At 45.0% G+C, this 19,374-nt stretch overlaps 1 protein-coding gene across 2 annotated transcripts in view; it reads right to left on the bottom strand.

Annotated features, from left to right (window-relative positions):
- caska (calcium/calmodulin-dependent serine protein kinase a) overlaps nt 1-19,374 on the bottom strand; it is a 204,848-nt gene that overhangs the window by 87,686 nt on the left and 97,788 nt on the right. For both annotated transcript variants that reach the window (XM_083638890.1, XM_083638891.1), the window contains exons 3-5: nt 11,077-11,182; nt 6,170-6,247; nt 5,898-5,970 (exon numbers count right to left, since the gene is read on the bottom strand). In XM_083638890.1, coding sequence (XP_083495016.1) covers nt 5,898-5,970; nt 6,170-6,247; nt 11,077-11,182 — 257 coding nt within the window. The remainder of the gene's footprint in view (nt 1-5,897; nt 5,971-6,169; nt 6,248-11,076; nt 11,183-19,374) is intronic.

Raw genomic sequence — 19,374 nt, 5'->3', positions numbered from 1 at the left:
AATATCTTCTAGAAAACTGACATATACCCTATGTGCCTTTAATTGTTATTACTTTGGAGAATGGAAGGAATGCCCACTAAAGGCCCACACGCACAGGGAGCGAATCTTGATGTGCGTCAAGATCTGCCCCTATAGCGCACTGCAAGCATCAGATCTGAAATGTATACACCACAGAATGATAGAACCATCACTATTTGGGGGAAAAGGCCACTAATTTATAGCCTATGTAATCAGGCGCAATTGGCCGATTAAAAAAAGTTGTTATACCGTAGTTTTGAGCCCCTGTCATAAGCCTCTTCTAAACATGAACTGCGGATTAAAACCGTAGAATCAGGTCCGACTATCCGCTGCAGTTACCCTGCTATAGGGCTGTCACTTTTTATTCGAAATTCGAATTTAACTTCGAATGTGGGGGAGGAGGGCATGTTCGAATGTATAATTGACCCGTTCGATTATTATTATTATTTTGTATTATTATTATTATTATTATTTATTTATTTTTATTAACCAAAATTAACCAACTGCTGCTTTCTGGTAATGTTAATCCCATGTCAGAAAAAGTCTCCAGATTTGTCGCGTTAGTCTCTTCTGAGAAAGATTGTCTCCAGGGTCTGAAAAGTTGTCTCGAGTTGGATGCAGCAAAAAAAAGAATTAACCAAAAAATTTCGAATATATTCGAACATTTTGCGGGCAATTAAAGTTTGTTCAAACTTTATTTTGGGAAAAAGTGACAGCCCTACCCTGCTAGACATGACTCAATAAACCACTTAATCACTTTCTAAACATGGGGAGAAGCTCCGGTGCGGTTTGGAGCACAGTGCTGCTGCCTACTGCAGAGGAAAGGTAGGCTACAAAATAGGCTACAATTCTCTCCTCTGGATCAATATGTTTCGAATGCATTTATTCCTCTAGTATTCTTCTCAGAGATCGACTTTGTAGCAGGAAATATAGCCTTTTGTTCTGCACGTCATTCTGGGCAAGCTTGGGATATAGAGGCTGTTGGATCATCCTACCTGTCTGTCGGTCTGCCGTGCAGAGGGGGAGAGAATAAAAGCAGCACTGCGGGGGGTTTATTCTAATCTCATCATCACATCCAGGGATAGGCTATGTTTTGCTAGCTGATGTGTTGAGAACCTTATTCTCACATTGTAGTCTTGCTAGTGTAGCGTATTAATGCCTGCTGTATTTAAACTGCCGTGAGAGTTTGGGGGAGCACTACTTTATCAAGACAGAGACGGGGATGGAAGTGGGCAGAGAGGGAGGGGGAGCTCAGAGCACTTTGGTCGCTGCTGGAACCTCGTTTGACGGTCCAAAATCGAAACAGGTTCGGAGTACGAGCGTCAAGGCAGTTTGACGCACGTCAGAATGCTCTTGGTGCGTGTTCGGCCGTTTAAAAAAAGATTCATACAGACACCCCATGAGAGTAAGCAAGAGTTAAAGCTGTTAAAGTGATCATACGAAAGATTTCCATGTAAATAAATGTCTGTAAAGTCACTATATATCGGCAACTGAGTTAACACAATGGTGATTGAGCCTATGGCCCATTGATGAAAGCCCTTGTCTCTCTGTATTGCAACATTTATGAACTTGTGTCTGTGGCGACACTTTCCCTGCCCCCAAACAAAAAAACTAAAAGATACCACAAGCAGCGCACAGTTCTTGACGTCTTTCCCATCACCCAGCACCCGCCAGAGAGGGTAGGCGGAGTCGGAGCAAGTTGCTGTTGTTTCCGCATTATTATGATCCCACTGGAGATTTGGGCAGAACACATCCTGTGCCCGCCTATGCAGCAGTCAAGCGCCAGGATTGGCCAGGAGCGAGCCTTTTGTTCCCTTTTGACAGCTCAAATCTCCGCCACACACACACCCAGCCCAGCCGCCCACGTGTCATAGCGATCTCCAGTGGGGTCCGCTGAGCAACTTCTTCTTCTTTGAAATGTGTGCGCGGTTGGCATCCAAGCGTTGCATTACCGCCCCCACTGGCCAACTTGAATGTATTAAGAAGAAGAAGAAAAAACCCTTCACGTCACATATGCGCCACTGTGTGGATCTCATCTGCAATTACTGCTCATGGCCATTGGTGTTGTCAGAGACAAGAAAACTGAAATCTTCCATATTATCACTTTAAGTGTGGGTGATGCCGTGCAGCATGACTCTCAGCTTCCTACAATGTCACTACTGTGGTCAACACACTGCCAACTCAGCAGACTTAATTGAACATCTTGCCCACGTGGGGATAATTGGTTGAAATACCAAGGCTGCTGCTGTGACAGCAGAGCAGCAAGGCATGCAGGGAGAGACTCTTCACCACGGACAAAGTGAAAACCTAATCAGTGGATGTGTCAAATGAGACATTGTAGCTATGGCAGCTCATAGGTAGCGGCTATATATGAATGGTGGGTGTAGGACAAAGGCTGTACAGAGGTAGAATGGAAGAGATATCACTTTAATAACCAGGAGATGCATTGTAACAGACACACGCGTAAATAGCCAGCTCTCTCCTCTCAGGGCCCTGAAGCGTCTGGCCGGCTATCACTCATGTAGACAATGAGAGGCTAAGCCGAGCCCGGGCAGCAGCCAGGGATCCAGTACAGGGGAGAGGTGCCAACTGAAGACAGAGAGATAGGATTCTATGGGCTGAGATGACTGATAACGTAGCCAAACCCCGGAGAGAGATGATCATCCACAAGCTGACTGTAGCTATATAATATGCATTATGACTGTAGCTATATAATATGCATTATGACTGTAGCTATATAATATGCATTATGACTGTAGCTATATAATATGCATTAGGAGTGTCTGGGAAAAGGCAATAAAATACATATAAAAGGGAGCACTGCAATTGAGGCTCTGTGAATATCATATAAAAACCATCAAACTCACAGCTGGAGGTGGCTGCCAAGGGAATTGTGTTTTGCCTTTGCTTGTTTTTGTGACTGCTGAGAGAGAGATGGAGGAGACAAGAGGCACCACTTTGGATGCAAAGCCTTATTCAAGTTTTTCCTGAAAACTGGCTGCTTCGTGATACAAGCTGCTGGTTGAACAGTTGGTAAACACACTATTTACCTGCAGCCTGCAGTAGACACACACACACACACACGCACGCGCACGCGCGCGCACACACACACACACACACACACACACACACACACACACACACACACACACACACACACACACACAAAAGACAGACACGCAGTCATGGCCGTAGCCAGCGTTTGAGAAATACCAAGGTACTTTTAGCGTGGCGTGGGGGGTCCAGGGGCTGTGTCCCCCATTAGAAAATTTTGTCCATTTTAAAGTACAATGCTTCAATATGGTGCACTTTGAGAGACAAATTAAGAGGCTAGATCTATAAAGAACTACAGACATCATATTAGATTAATATCCTCTTTACTGTGCTGTTGCTTTACAATTTCTCCCAACATAATATATATTATGCATACAGGTCACATTATCGCAGAATACTGCTCAATTACATACAATGGCTTATCTACACAAACATCACTTACAGGGGAGTTACTTACGCATTCACTTCAATAGAACAGTCCCCAAAGTCTAGCCCCAATGCAAAATTTGAACGTTGTGGTGAGTTATGTCTCTTCCTTCTATAGCACACAGAGAGGAAGCAAATTGTTGCATTTCTGATCAACTATGTCATATATCATGTTATTTATGAGCAGTGTTGGGCAAGTTACTTTCAAAATGTAATATACTACATATTACTAGTTACTTTTGCTTGAAAGTAATAAGTTACTTTACAATATTACTTTCTGTGTAGAGTAACTTGTTACTTATTACACTACTTTTGCATTACTTTTACCAAAACAACAGCAGCAGCAGAATGACATCGCTGTCCCGGAACCATCCCGAAAAATTATTTAAACCGTCTTCAAGTCAGTGTAAACAATCCAAAATTCTAAATTGTATTCTTTTCCTTTGTTATTGTCACATATAGTGGGTTTTTTTTGCATAAAAACACAGTTTGATTAGGAAATGATTGTATCTTTATTTAAATATGTGTTTTGATTAAAAAAAGTAACTCAATTTGTAACTTGAGTTACTTGACAAAGTAACTGGTATAATATTATTGAAATCCTATAAGTAATAAGTTATATTACTGAGTTACTTCTAAAAGTAATATATTACATGTAATATGTTACTTTTGTAATGAGTTACCCCCAGCACTGTTTATGAGGGCTTTAAAACATCAATGACAGATGAATAGATCTGGGGGCCGGGGCTATTTTTCTGAAGAAAATAAAAAAATAAAAACCGGCGCCGTCAATGGTAGTTACGGGCATGCATGCTGTCACACAACTGACATGTATGCATGCAAGCACAGCCACACACTTTCTTTCTCTCAGTCTCTCACACACACAATATTCTCCATGTCCACAGACAAACACAAAGTGAGAATAAAATATTGAAGGGAAGGGCAGTACAAGGCATTATATAATAATGGACCAGATAGAGACAAGTGAAAGTCAGACTTTTGGATTTTGACCGCTGAAGTTCACACTGTGAAAAGATCATCTGTCAATCAACCATTTTCTGTGACCGCTTACCTACAGTATCTGCCACAACACAGCTGCATTTGCCAATCAGCACTTTAACAGTAATTAGATCATTAGTCATTATCAAAATGGTAATTTAGTCAAACCCACATCTGTTACGTAAGAGATAATCTGTTGTGTAAGGGATAGGTGTGTGTTAAACGATTTGGAGGAGGCGAAGAACCACATTTTTGGTGCAGGTTTAGCAATCAAAATGGAACGTTTTTCACAAGCCATAACTGTTCACCTAGCAACACCTGTGGAACCGAATAATACCTGCAACAATCATTACATCCCTTCAGCTTCTCATGCAACAGAGACACTGCAAAACGCGCCATCATTCAGAAGCCACGCCCAAGACGGGGGGAAACAAAAACCCACCCTCCAATCCTGGCGTTCTCCTATGTCACGTGCATGGTTGCATGTTGCACAAAAAGATCGTATATACAGAAGATGAACCCTCCAACTTACTTCTTGACAGCTAGATCCACATTTTTCTTCTCGCCAATTCTCAATGGCTTCCTTGTTTTGCTCAGGAGTACAAAAAAAACTTTAACTGGTGATTTTTTACATTTGTTGTCTGCGCCGCAGCCCACCACACAACAGCTTTTAGCTATGTTTAATTCAAGGAAAATGACACTGGTGTGAGGAAATGAACAGAGGTGTGACGTGATGGGCGTGGAAATAATGACCTTCAGGTGAATCATTAAGCCCTCCGCTGCGCGTCGGGCTCAATCATTCACCTGTCGGTCATTATTTCCCCAGTAATCACCGGCTCACTATACATTATCCCTTACATATTCACTGCCAGGTTTAACTAGGCCTGCCTGATTTGGCCATGATCAGCACTATGATATGATGAGATACATACAGGCCGGTGAGATGAAGCCCAGTTTAAATAGTGTATTAGAGTAAAAATAAACCCATCACCCACTCTCTCAGCACTAGCCCCACAAGAGTTCTTCAATCAAGAAGATACCAGAACAGGTGCAACCTCAAACATGAACGAACAGGGATTTGATTTAAATGTTTTTGGATCTTACACAAGAAGAGTGATCAAAGAGCAATCAAAAGGACGGAGTGGAAGAGTTGACCGATTGCTCTTTGCGTGTTTTATGGAAAATGTCAAGCTTAAGGTCACGGAGCACCGAAAACAACTTCATAAATCGATTCCACAGGAGAGAATTTTTAATGATTCTATCTCTGCAGTATGCTGTTATTTCATGAATTGTTAATACTGCCTGAACTGCAAATATCCCCAGGCTGGCAAAATTACCCCCCAGCCTTGCCCCAGAAAGCTTCTAGTTAGGCGAGAAGCTTCATTGTAAGTCAGAAATACCTTGACATCTCGGTGGATGACATTGTTGTCATGGCAATAGCGTAGTGCCTCGAGGATCTGTCTCATGTAGTGACTAAGGAGAAGACAGAGAGCACTGTTACTGCTGTGTCACAGCAAAATAACAACAACATTGCAAACAGCGCACTAGGTGTTTGTCTACATGTTTATTCGTGCAAAAATAAAGTCATGGGATTGGAATGCAAAAACATGCGTCAATACCAACCACAAACAGGAAGGGAGTGGGAAGAAAAAAATGAATGCATGAATCTCACCTGGCCACTGCTTCACTGTAGACAAAGCCAGCGTCTGCTCTCTTCACAATCTCAAAACACAGGTCTGCTCCGTCCATACTAATAAAGACAGAGACAGAGATTGAAGGGGGAGACGGGGGACAGAGGAGACAGAGAGGATCAGTGTGGCATAAAGGCCGGCACAGGCGTCTGCTAGGCAGGAAAGGTCACTCCTATTAAAACTTCAACACTGTGCTTGTCTGTGATTGGTTTGCGGAGGTGAATTGGGAGGCAGAGCACAGGAGAGGAGGAGCTGTAATCATGTCTCGTCTCTGTTGGTTGTAAACAACAGCTATTTTACCAAAATTGTCAAGATTCCCTCTCAAATCCAGTCGAGGGGTAAAGCTGATGCTTTTTCCTTTGAGACAGTGACTACGTTTATGTAGGAAATGACAATATTCTGAATTTGATAAGGGTCATGTAAACAGCATATTCCAGTTGCATTTTCCGAATTTGTCCTTTTTCCGAATTTAGCATTTTCCGATTAAGACATCTGGGTTATTCCAGTCTTATTCGGGTTTTAGGAGGATTCTTTGATCATGTAGACAGCGCATTTGGAATATGCGTCTCAATCAGGGTTTTTACCACAGTGTGCGACGCATCTTGCCTGTTTGCCTGTCAGCTGATGTGTGCTAGAAGTGCTAGAAGAGGCGATATGATCATATAATCCATCATCTCTCGCATGCGAAAAGGAAAGCCCACATTTCTGATCGGGACAAGATGAGAAACACGGAAGATGACGCAACTCTTATAACTGACTCTGGCCTAACAACGTAGCCTACGCTTAATATGAAAAACTTGGATATCGCAACGCCAAACTTTTCAGCAGCAAGCTCCTGAAATGTACCAGATGATCCTGGTAAGAATACAGTCAGGGGCACTGTTTGTTCTGAACAGAACAACTCCCCTGATTCTACCTGCATCCCCCCCCCCACGTGGGAGCGCGAGCTACTGCTGCATGTAAATGAGGATATTAGTGGATTATTCATTTGCGGTAGTCTGAATATTCTCTTTTTGCGAATATGGGCAAAAACCGGAATATTGTGTGCACGTAAACGTAGTCACTGACAGAGTGACTGTGCTGAAGAAACCTAATGATGATGATCATCATTAAGGAATATTGCCAACACCAGTTGCTTTAGAGACGTCTAGCTGCTAGACATCTCTAAAGCAAGACTTTAAAGGAGGCAGCTCATTTTATGTATCCCTCTGTGACCCATATCGTAAATTGTTTTATTGTTTTCTGAGATATTTCCTAGTGAATTGAAGATGGCGAGTGTTATTCCTCTCTAAAAAAGGAAATTGATGCCTCTTTTCATTTTGAGCTTAATATCAAACAAGCCTCTAAGGAAAATTTGGAAGATCGCAGCAAATATTCCCCTGGAACTCTGGAAGCCTTTTTTGAGAGGCTGAAAGGGCTATGGGAGGAAGCTAGAGTGAAGTAGATGAAGAAATGCTTGGATGATCTTATGAACCAGGCGCCCTAGTGAGGTTCACTGTGGGTTATTTTAAGGGTGTCAGAGATACTCCACTAGAGGGAGCTCTACTGATTTGGTTCCAGGTATACATTTAAGAATAGCATGGACAGGACAGGGAATCATTTTTGCATGCTTTGGCTACTCTATGGAACAAGCTGCCAAGAAATAACAAATGCAAATCTACACTGGTGTGTCTAAATGTAGTCTACCTTTGTAAAGGCCATGAAAAGGCCATATCGGCACTTTCTTTAAAGACTTTTCTGTGTAATGTGACATGATTATATTATATCTACTGGGTTGCCGGGGTAATGCTGCTCTTAAATGAATTGAATATGAGTTTTTACCACATTTTTGTATTGCATTAAAACCATACACTTGTTGTCTTGCTTAGTCTGAATACTGATACTGTATGTACTGTATGTATGGTCCTGTTCACATGTTATTTATTTTGATTCATAGAAGGAAGAGCATAGCAGTATTACCGCATGCTGCTCTCCTTGAATAAATTCATGAACGAATCTCCATGATTTTATCCATCAACTATGTATGTGTGTGAGTGTCCGTGCACATTTAGTCTCAACCCCCTCTGAGCAAATACAGTATATGTTTTCAGGAAGGCCATGGAAGCATTTCAGAGAGATGGAAATATTTGTGCACAGTAACGCAGCTCCGACATATTAATTGAGTCTCTCTGGGAGTTGGAGGTGTTGCTGTGACAGTGAGCTGTTAATGCTTTCACGTTGAAAAAGCCCTATGGAGTAATTTACAGTAAAGATATGGCTCTAACAAGCACAGCTTCTCAGCCCAGTTAAACCCAGGTTGTAGCCGGGGATGACAGCGCCTCCCAATGCACAGAGCTGCACTCGCAATCAATACAGGCTGCTGGGGACAGGCTTTTAAGATATGTCCATTAGGCCCTACCACATCGCCTTAATCCAGCTTAGTTAGCTGCCTTCCACAAACACACACAACTGCACAAGCACGTCAACACACACAAACGCACACAACTGCACAAGCACGTCAACACACACAAACACACACAACTGCACAAGCACGTCAACACACACAAACGCACACAACTGCACAAGCACGTCAACACACACAACTGCACAAGCATGTCAACACACACACACACACACAACTGCACAAGCACGTCAACACACACACAACTGCACAAGCACGTCAACACACATACACACACACAACTGCACAAGCACGGCAACACACACACAACTGCACAAGCACGTCAACACACACAAAACTGCACAAGCACGTCAACACACACACAACTGCACAAGCACGTCAACACACACACACACACAACTGCAAAGCACATCAACACACACACACACACAACTGCACAAGCATGTCAACACACACACAACTGCACAAGCACGTCAACACACACAACTGCACAAGCACAACACACACACACACACACACACAACTGCACAAGCACATCAACACACACACACACACACAACTGCACAAGCACGTCAACACACACACACACACACACACACACACACACACACACAACTGCACAAGCACACAACTGCACAAGCACGTCAACACGCACACGCACAGATACACACGCGTGCTCAAACACAAATCTGACCCAGTCATTTATTTACTACCGACTCAGTATCTCATAATTGCTCTGTCGCCATCCTTCCCCCAATTATCCTAGCTTGCTCTGTAGCTTGCTCTGTAGCTTGGTCTGTAGCTTGCTCTGTAGCTTGCTCTGTAGCTTGCTCTGTAGCGTGCTCTGTAGCTTGCTCTGTAGCTTGCTCTGTAGCGTGCTCTGTAGCTTGCTCTGTAGCTTGCTCTGTAGCTTGCTCTGTAGCTTGCTCTGTAGCGTGCTGTACCTCTACACCAATTACATGAAACCACTGCACATCCTTATTCTCTCATCTCATCCACCCACCATCCCTCTGTCCCTCCCTTCATCTCATTCTCGGCTGTTTGGTTAGCTGGGAGGCAGGCCTGGAGACAGGGAGACATATGCAGGCCTGGGGACAGGGAGACACTGCAGGCCTGGGGACAGGGAGACATATGCAGTCCTGGGGACAGGGAGACATATGCAGGCCTGGGGACAGGGAGACACTGCAGGCCTGGGGACAGGGAGACATATGCAGTCCTGGGGACAGGGAGACATATGCAGTCCTGGGGACAGGGAGACATATGCAGTCCTGGGGACAGGGAGACACTGCAGGCCTGGGGACAGGGAGACACTGCAGGCCTGGGGACAGGGAGACATATGCAGGCCTGGGGACAGGGAGACATATGCAGGCCTGGTGACAGGGAGACATATGCAGTCCTGGGGACAGGGAGACATATGCAGGCCTGGGGACAGGGAGACACTGCAGGCCTGGGGACAGGGAGACATATGCAGTCCTGGGGACAGGGAGACATATGCAGGCCTGGGGACAGGGAGACATATGCAGGCCTGGGGACAGGGAGACATATGCAGTCCTGGGGACAGGGAGACATATGCAGGCCTGGGGACAGGGAGACACTGCAGGCCTGGGGACAGGGAGACATATGCAGTCCTGGGGACAGGGAGACACTGCAGGCCTGGGGACAGGGAGACATATGCAGGCCTGGGGACAGGGAGACATATGCAGGCCTGGGGACAGGGAGACATATGCAGGCCTGGGGACAGGGAGACATATGCAGATGCAGGCCTGGGGGCAGGGAGACATATGCAGTCCTGGGGACAGGGAGCCGCACTGCTCCGAGCCTGTGTCAAATCTCCTCCCATGTGCATGTGCGACATAAACAGGGACGCGCACACACAACACTGTGCACCAACACCATGAAAATCCCTCAAAAACTGAGCTCGTTTGCATTTTCCTTGAAGGTTTCCTCCCCTGTGCCGAGGCTTGTGATAGAACTGTGTGCAAAACCCTAGGACTTGGTCCATCTGCGATAACGGAATTAAATGATAAAGGAATTTGTTCCGGAAGAGAAGAGAGGGGAAAGGCGATGATACGGTGTGGTTGTGGGAGGGGCCGAGGGGAGGGCACAGCTTTGACAAGTGTGAAATCTTAATCTCATCTCTGCCCCTTCATATATACACTGCACTCACAACAGCCCTCCCCCCATTCCCTCTCCTTCCTCAATTAACAAGCTTTGTCGTATCAGCGCTGAATATGAAACCACCGGTGGGTTTGGCTTTCTCTCTCAGGCTAGCGCCACAGCCTCCCCCCTTCACAGCCTCCCCCCTTCATTCTACACTGTCAATGTCCCCTCCCCGCTATCAACCCGTGTTCCGCTGCCCCATATCCAGCCATCTTCACGCTCTCCCCCAGATACGTCCCTCTGGCCCTCTGACGTCGTGCACACTCCTTGTGTGCTCTGTGCTGCCGTCAACACCTTTGTGGAATTTGTGTGCGGTTTGAGACTTACAACTCGAAGACCATGTAGAGCATCCCATCTGAGCTGTACGTCTCCAGCAGCTCCACGATGTGTGGGTGCTTCAGCATGTGGCAGATACTGGCCTCCCTCTTCAGATCTGGAGAGAGAGAGAGAGAGAGAGGGGGGGGCGAGAGAGAGAGAGAGAGAGAGAGAGAGAGAGGGGGGGGGGTAGAGAGAGAGAGAGGGGGGGGGGGGTAGAGAGAGAGAGAGAGAGAGAGAGGGGGGGGGTAGAGAGAGAGAGATATTTTGTTTTAAGTGGTCATAAAGCAGGGGATCATAGCATATTACTTTTTTATTTTCCGAGCTTTTTCCCGACCTTTGGATTCTTGGCTGGATTTCTACAACATCAAATGTGCATCATATGGGGATCTGGACTGAAATGAACTGGATGCATTTTCCTTTAATGAAAGACCTGGAAATTATCCAAATCAATTTCCTTACCTTTCAATATTTCTATAAATAGATAGGAGGGCGGCCTCCCCCCCCCCCCCACTACTTTGATATTTATGGAGTGTAGTGTCTATAAGCAACCCCATCAAACATGACTGCTTTGCTGCCCTCATGCTGGTCATAATGCCCAGAAGCTTTTGCCTCAGACATTCACTGCTGCCCAGCGACAAGGCACTGTAAGCCGAGGGTAAATGGTAAATGGCCTGCATTTACAGTATATAGCACTTTTATCCAAAGCGCTTTACAATCAGTAGGTACATTCACCCATTCATACACCGATGGCGGCAGGTTACCACGCAGGGTGCTGGCACACCAACAGGAGCAATTTGGGGTTCAGTGTCTTGCCCAAGGACACTTCGACATGCAGACTGGAGGAGCCAGGAATCAAACCACCGACCTCTTTTATCCAAAGCGATTAGTGGACGACCCACTCTACCTCCTGAGCTACAGCCGCCCAGGGAAACCTTTACACGGCGAAGGTTCCTCAGAGATGCTGACGTGTTTTTAAACCAATCTAAGCAGTTGAATCCAGCAGCTTTCACAGCTACACACCTCGATATTGCTGCCTGCCTCAGGGCTTTCTGCTGCTTCACTCCCACCGTTAGCAAGAGGAGATCATGTACAATGCACAGTGCAGCAGCTAGGGGGCACACTCCTTGGAGCTTGACACGCTGTGATGATGACTCATGGGTCTCTCATATGAGAAGAACCATGGCAACAGGTCTCCCTTCTGTTCGGGTCCTGCTGATGTTTGTTTGTATCCATGTCATTATTTGAGATCTTACTGCTGAGTGGCAATAAGCATCTAGCACTGGAATGAGCTCCTAATGAACAGAAGGCTTCATGAAGCTGACAAGAAGAACAATGCAGCCTGGCTGATTGGAGGGTGGGAGAGGACAGATACACAGCTAGCCAGTAGCCACACCAGGAGAGAAAAACACACAGAGCTCCTTCTCACAATAAAAGACGAGTGAGAAGGAAGTCAAGATGTCTTCATGTGGGGAAAACAAGGCAGGGAGAAAGAAGATATCTAGATATGATTTGAGCGAGGCAGAGTTTTGAGGGATGTGCATTAGGGGTGCACCGATCACGTTTTTTGCCACCGATCACCGATTGCCGATTGCCTATGGGAAATATCTGCCCAACCGATCATCGACCGATCACCGATTACCGATCACCGATTACCGATCACCGATCACCGATATATAAACTCCTCAAAGAAAGTTTGGAAACGTTATTTTAGGTCGATTATCTCTCCCCTTTAATAATACCAATTGGCATTGTATTTTATATCGTTGGAAAGCCTGATTAGTGATAGGGCTTTTTTTAATTTAAATCAGTTTTTTTTTAATATAAAAAAAATGGCCGATCGCCGATCGCATATTTGAGGTCAAAATCGGCCGATACAGATTGCTTGCCGATCGATCGGTGCACCCCTAATGTGCATGGGGACAACAAAGAGATGGCTTTAGTCAAATCAATATTCTGGCACTCTCTCCCTGTCATGCAAATGCTGAATGGTTGTGTCATATTAAGCAGGATGGATGGAGCACAGATTTGAAGGTGTAAACTGCATGTAAACTCTGCTAACTGTATAATGGATGGGCCTGTCTGTCCTAGATTGGAGGCAGAAGCACTGTGAAAAGCTGCTGGCCACACAGACACATTACATGGAGTTAGCAGCCCAGCACCGTTCAGCACCAGCAAACACAATGTGGAGCTGTGGTAAGCTATGACAGGTGCATCAACTGTGTGTGTTCCCCACTAAATTTAACATGATAGTGTATTTTTTGTGTCGAAGCCTTGTCCTTTTCTCTCATCATCACCATCACCAGGACCATTCAAGACCATCATATTCCTCCCACCTTTCTGCCTATGTTTATTTGGGAGTTTCAGACAGAGCCTCTCCTCCTCGCTTCCCCATTTGGTGTTTCTCTCCTATCTTCCCCTCAAGCCATCCATCCATCCATCCATCCATCCAACGAGGCTGTTCCTTGTCTCTCCCTCCCTCCTCTTTGCAGCTGCTATTCTGGGGGTTGTAGCCAGAGGGCAAATAGAGAGATATATATCATATACTGTACATAACCTTTCTGCTTTATGAACACACTCAAAGTCATTCGCTGAAAATGCACTACCGAGCACTCTTAACTGCATTAACTTTTAATATCCTCCTCTGCAATATTGCACACGGCCGGGCCAACTGAAATATCCATGCTGTGCAAACATAAGCATGAACAAAGGTATATGGCAGCTGGGTATTCCACAGTCCCAGCATGGTTATTCCCTTAGCTGCTACAGGTGATACAGCGTGGTATTCCCTTAGCTGCTACAGGTGATACAGCGTGGTATTCCCTTAGCTGCTACAGGTGATTTATAGACAGGGTGGTATTCCCTTAGCTGCTACAGGTGATTTATAGACAGGGTGGTATTCCCTTAGCTGCTACAGGTGATTTATAGACAGGGTGGTATTCCCTTAGCTGCTACAGGTGATTTATAGACAGGGTGGTATTCCCTTAGCTTGGTAAACCAGCCGGTCACGTGAACTCACATTTCATTTCGTTCTGCAGGACCGTCTAGCCTCAAGCTCTGGGAAGGCTTTAAAGCAGGACTAAACCCCAAAACACGTTTTTTCAGCTTTTAACCAAATTATATGACTTTGGGGGTGGTGTGTGAAGAATTCTGGTCAAAATTTCCACATTTGAGACCAAATTGTTACCATTGTACCATTTGTATCATTTCCAGCAGCATAAGTTCCCTCTATGGGTTGAACACTGCTTTTTTTTGTGCCCTCAAATGAATGGGATATTTGGTACATCCTGACGTCACGGTGGGTTTAGCACGCGCACCAACTCATGTGAATTTTTTTTTCTTCCCCCCATTGATTATTACTGTAGTTCACGCGGTGCGAGCCCTTTAAGACCAATGCATCCATGGGTAATGCCTACTGTGCCTAATATTAGCCGCTAGTTAGTTATGTTATATGGCAGTAAAATGCCACTGAATTACCAAATTGATATCACTTTTAACCATTTCGAGTAACACTGTTTCCATATGGATCACCAGCGTTAGTTTGTTGTTTATAACGTGGCTATATTCATTAGGGGTGTGCCACCTTAGGGCCTGTGTCCACCTAGCGTCTTTTTCCGACGTTAAACGCTGGGAGTGCGCTGGGGAATGCTGATCCCAGCGCACAATATACAAGGAAGCAGTCTGCAAGTAACGTTAGTTCAGCTTGATAGCTGACAGCTAGCATGCTAACAACACAGGTAGGCTACGCTATTAAAAGCAGTAAGCACAACACTCACCAGAAATATTAAGTGTCTAGCCGATCTGCTCCCACAATTGAGCCGTTCTGTCTCTGTTGCGATTCCATATGATTAGTTACCAGAAAAGGAGCAGCCGACACCAGCGTCTTTCTGAAAGTTAAAATATTTTCAGCTGGAAGCGCTGGGAGCCGGGCGCACAAAAACGCCGAAAAAAGACGCTGGGCGCTGTGCACTTTCTCTAGACGTCCGTGTGCGCTCACATACGCTCTCCCCCCATTGGAAACAACTGAAAAAAGACGCTGGACCTGAGGAAAAGACGCTAGGTGGACACAGGCCCTTAGGCACCTCACGATTCGATTCGATTACGATTAAGGGTGCTACGATTCGATTATTAAACGATTACGATTAATCACGATTTTCAATGCATCTTTTTCACCAAACAGGATTTTTTTTAAGCAAGGTATATTTGTCAGTATCCATTAATTAAAGTAAACAAACAAATGTACCTCCATTATCTTCAGTTGCGACTGAAGTCCACGCATCACATGTTACAGCCACCCTGCATGCTTTCTTCAGTGATTCCAGTTTCCAGTACTTCGGTTTTGGTCTCGTTTTACAGTTAAGGAACTGCTTTCCGGGCGAAATACCGTATTTTTTGCAAATAAAGCAAAAAAATTGCAAAAAAAAAAAAAAAAAGCAATTTTTTGCAAATCGATAATCGAACATTGTGAATCGATTTTAATCGTCACGTGACTAATCGCGATGCATCGATTATACGATTAATCGGCACACCCCTAATATTCATAACGTTTTCTATCTCGGAACGTTATTTCGAATCCCACATAGGTTACGCCAAAACCACCCCCGAATTGTGTTCTGGCGCAAAGCGAGTGGGTTTCAGTCTCGAGCCACTAATGTTATCTTTAGAGCACAATATTCCTGGAATGCAAGTTTAACTAAACAGTTACATGTCCTCTGCATTTTACATCAAATATAAGATATTATGGGTTGTTTTATTTTGTATGTTACATACTTATTGGCCAAGATATGTTACTTTATGGGGGAGGAATTCTGCCAGCTAAAGGAGGGAGTATAGGCGGCCATCTTGCCTGCAGAGTTTTCAAATCAAGTAGAATACAGTTTTGCAAGAAATCTGGGGGGTTTAGTCCTGCTTTAAGCAGAAACTGCAAAGCGGAAGAGCCAATCAGCGACTGCGCTCAGTGCTCTGTGATTGACAGCGCAAGTTGGCCAATCAGGAACACCACTAGCACTGCACTAACAAAACAATAATAGCCGCCTCTTTGCCTGTCCGTCTCGAGGAGTAATGTCAATGTTTGTCGAGTTTAAACAGCCATAAAGTGCAGTTATTGCAGAAATTGACTCAATAACAATAGTATGCAACTGCGGAGTTTCTTGGCGGAAAATGTGTTTTTGCCGTTCTCCCGAGTGGATTTGGGTTTGACTGGATTCAACGCTGATTCGCTGAAGGAGTTGTCTGTCAAGGCAAGTACACGCGCCCAACCTCCGACCACTGCAAAACACTGGGTGAAGGCTTCAGGCCAGATGGGAACGGAGAACGAAATGAAATGTGAGTTCACGTGACCGGCTGGTTTACCAGCCTAGTATTCCCTTAGCTGCTACAGGTGATTTATGTACAGGAGTGCTGAAGAGATGGCAAAGAAATGGGACTAAGCAGATGTTTCTACCAAAGATGCGATATGGGAGGACTCTGGGGATCGCGCACACACACATACACTCGCTCGCACATGTACACACACACACACACACACACACACACTCGCGTGCAAACACACACACACTCGTGTGCACACACACACACACACACACTCGTGTGCAGACACACACGCGCACACACACGCACGCACGCCTGGGACTGGGAGGCATGCTGAAAAGCGACAGTATTGTTTTGCTATGGATGCACTGACATTTAATGAAGCCCTGAGTTGAAGCCATGAGCCACTTCTTTCTGCTGCTGTGAGTCTCAGTGCTAACATTAAGATAATCCTCTGAGGACAAACACAAGGCACAGGCTCCCTCTGACACCATGCTAATGCTACGCTAACATGAAGCCAATCCTCTGAGGACAAACACAAGGCGCAGGCTAGCTCTAACATGATGCTAATGCTCCGAAAGCTGGGATAAGTGGCTACCTTAAGGGCCCCACTGCCCGCCACATTTAATGTCATCCAGTGATCCCGCTGCTAATGTCCGTCACTGGAGATGACAAAAGAGACTTTATGACTTTATGAGATGAGAGGCAAATTACAACTCCCCCTTACTGAGCTGAGGAACAACTGCAGCAGCTTCCATGCTGCAGTTTTTCTTTGTCTTTTTGTTGTTAGTGGTATGTGTATGTGTGTGTGTGTGTGTGTGTGTGTGTGTGTGTGTGTGTGTGGGGGGGGGGTAGTGGGGGTGCAGTGAGGCCTACTACAGGATGCTATTGATCCTGTGATCAGGGTGTAAGTATTGATCCTGTGATCAGGGTGTAAGTATTGATCATGTGATCAGGGTGTAAGTATTGATCATGTGATCAGGGTGTAAGTATTGATCCTGTGATCAGGGTGTAAGTATTGATCCTGTGATCAGGGTGTAAGTATTGATCATGTGATCAGGGTGTAAGTATTGATCATGTGATCAGGGTGTAAGTATTGATCATATTGATCATGTGATCAGGGTGTAAGTATTGATCCTGTGATCAGGGTGTAAGTATTGATCATGTGATCAGGGTGTAAGTATTGATCATGTGATCAGGGTGTAAGTATTGATCATGTGATCAGGGTGTAAGTATTGATCCTGTGATCAGGGTGTAAGTATTGATCCTGTGATCAGGGTGTAAGTATTGATCATGTGATCAGGGTGTAAGTATTGATCCTGTGATCAGGGTGTAAGTATTGATCCTGTGATCAGGGTGTAGGTATTGATCATGTGATCAGGGTGTAAGTATTGATCCTGTGATCAGGGTGTAAGTATTTATCCTGTGATCAGGGTGTAAGTATTGATCCTGTGATCAGGGTGTAAGTATTGATCATGTGATCAGGGTGTAAGTATTGATCATGTGATCAGGGTGTAAGTATTGATCATGTGATCAGGGTGTAAGTATTGATCATGTGATCAGGGTGTAAGCAACAGTGAATGAGTAACCAGAGAATGAGAGAGAAAGGGTGACGAGGAAGAGAAATGAGGGAGGCAGGACTGGCTGAAGAAAACTGCAAACATTCTATTATAGCACATACTACTGCATGTTAAGGGACTACCAACAATAACATGTGATGTGAACGTTTAGGCACTGTTTTAGGCAAAAAAATCTTTAGGGGGTAAATTCATAATGTATACATTATTGTAAGCAGTAGTATGCATTACATGAAGATGGGGGAATTTCTCCCCCAAAATATTTCTTTCTCTGAAAATAGAATTGATTTTTGTTATGTTAGTTAAGGTCTGCTTTATGATGACCCACCTTTCTATTTTGCCACTGCATTACTAGAGATCCCTGTGCCGCACTTTAGGAACCACTGACCCAACCCATTAGGGCAGGGGTGGGCAATTATTTTTCATGGATGGCCACATGAGAAACCCAGATTGTTGCCGGGGGCTGAACAAATATTGTCATGCCGTAACCCATGGATGGGTAACTCTGATGATAGAGAGGGCCACAAAAAACTTCCTCGCTACCAGGTTTTGCTGAGGGCCGAACGGCGCCAGCGCGAAAAATTTGGTGCATTTGAAGCCAGGTTTAGAGGAATAACTCATTTTAAATTAACAGTTGTGATGTCATTATTCAGTCTTAACACATTGACTGCCAGCCCTTTTTTCAATGCTGTAGGTAGGTTCTGCCAGGTTTTTTTTTGAGGATTCTGGCTCATTTTACAAGAGCCGAGGATTCTTTTCTGTTAAGACTTCGTGAACACCAATCATCTAAAAAGAACTAATAGAATGTGTGCTTTCTCTGTCTAAAAGAGTTAGTTTGTAGAGTTAGTAGTTATGTAGATATTAGCCGTTGAGTACAGCATGGTTTCAGAGATTTTCAGAGAGTTTTGAGATAAATGGATTTTTAGAACCACCTCACGTGCCTGTGATTATGGGTGCCCTTGGGCAAGTCTGTATATTGTGTGTGTGTGTGTGTGTGTGTGTGTGTGTGTGTGTGTGTGTGTGTGTGTGTGTGTGTGTCTCCAAACTCCTCCCTCCGTCTGTGCTGCTGCTGCTGGCTCCTGCTGGCTCCGCGGCCGCTCTCGGGCAGTCTGGATTACTGTAAAACGGGCTCGTTCGTTTCTTGAGGTGTCGGCTGAGAGCTTTGAAGAAGCTTTTGCGATTCTGGTCTTATTTATGCGCAAAGGTACTCGAGTGTGTGTGTGTGCGCGCGCGCGCGCGCGCGCGTGCGTGCGTGCGTGTGTGTGTGTGTGTGTGAAATCGAAAGCGTTTTCGCCCAGCTATTTCCTTGAAAATTAGAATGGCTTTCTCCCGCGGACCCGTGGCTGTTTTTTGCTCGGCTTTCTCTCTGTCTGGAGAGCACTGTCGCCACTTAGTGGTCGGTAAAATAGATTACCGTAAATTC

The sequence above is a fragment of the Poromitra crassiceps genome (assembly GCF_964638095.1).
Source record: "Poromitra crassiceps genome assembly, chromosome: 6".
In the NCBI taxonomy this organism is placed as follows: Eukaryota; Metazoa; Chordata; class Actinopteri; order Beryciformes; family Melamphaidae; genus Poromitra; species Poromitra crassiceps.
Note: the sequence above shows the minus strand (reverse complement) of the source record. Positions and strands in the feature narration are given on the sequence as shown.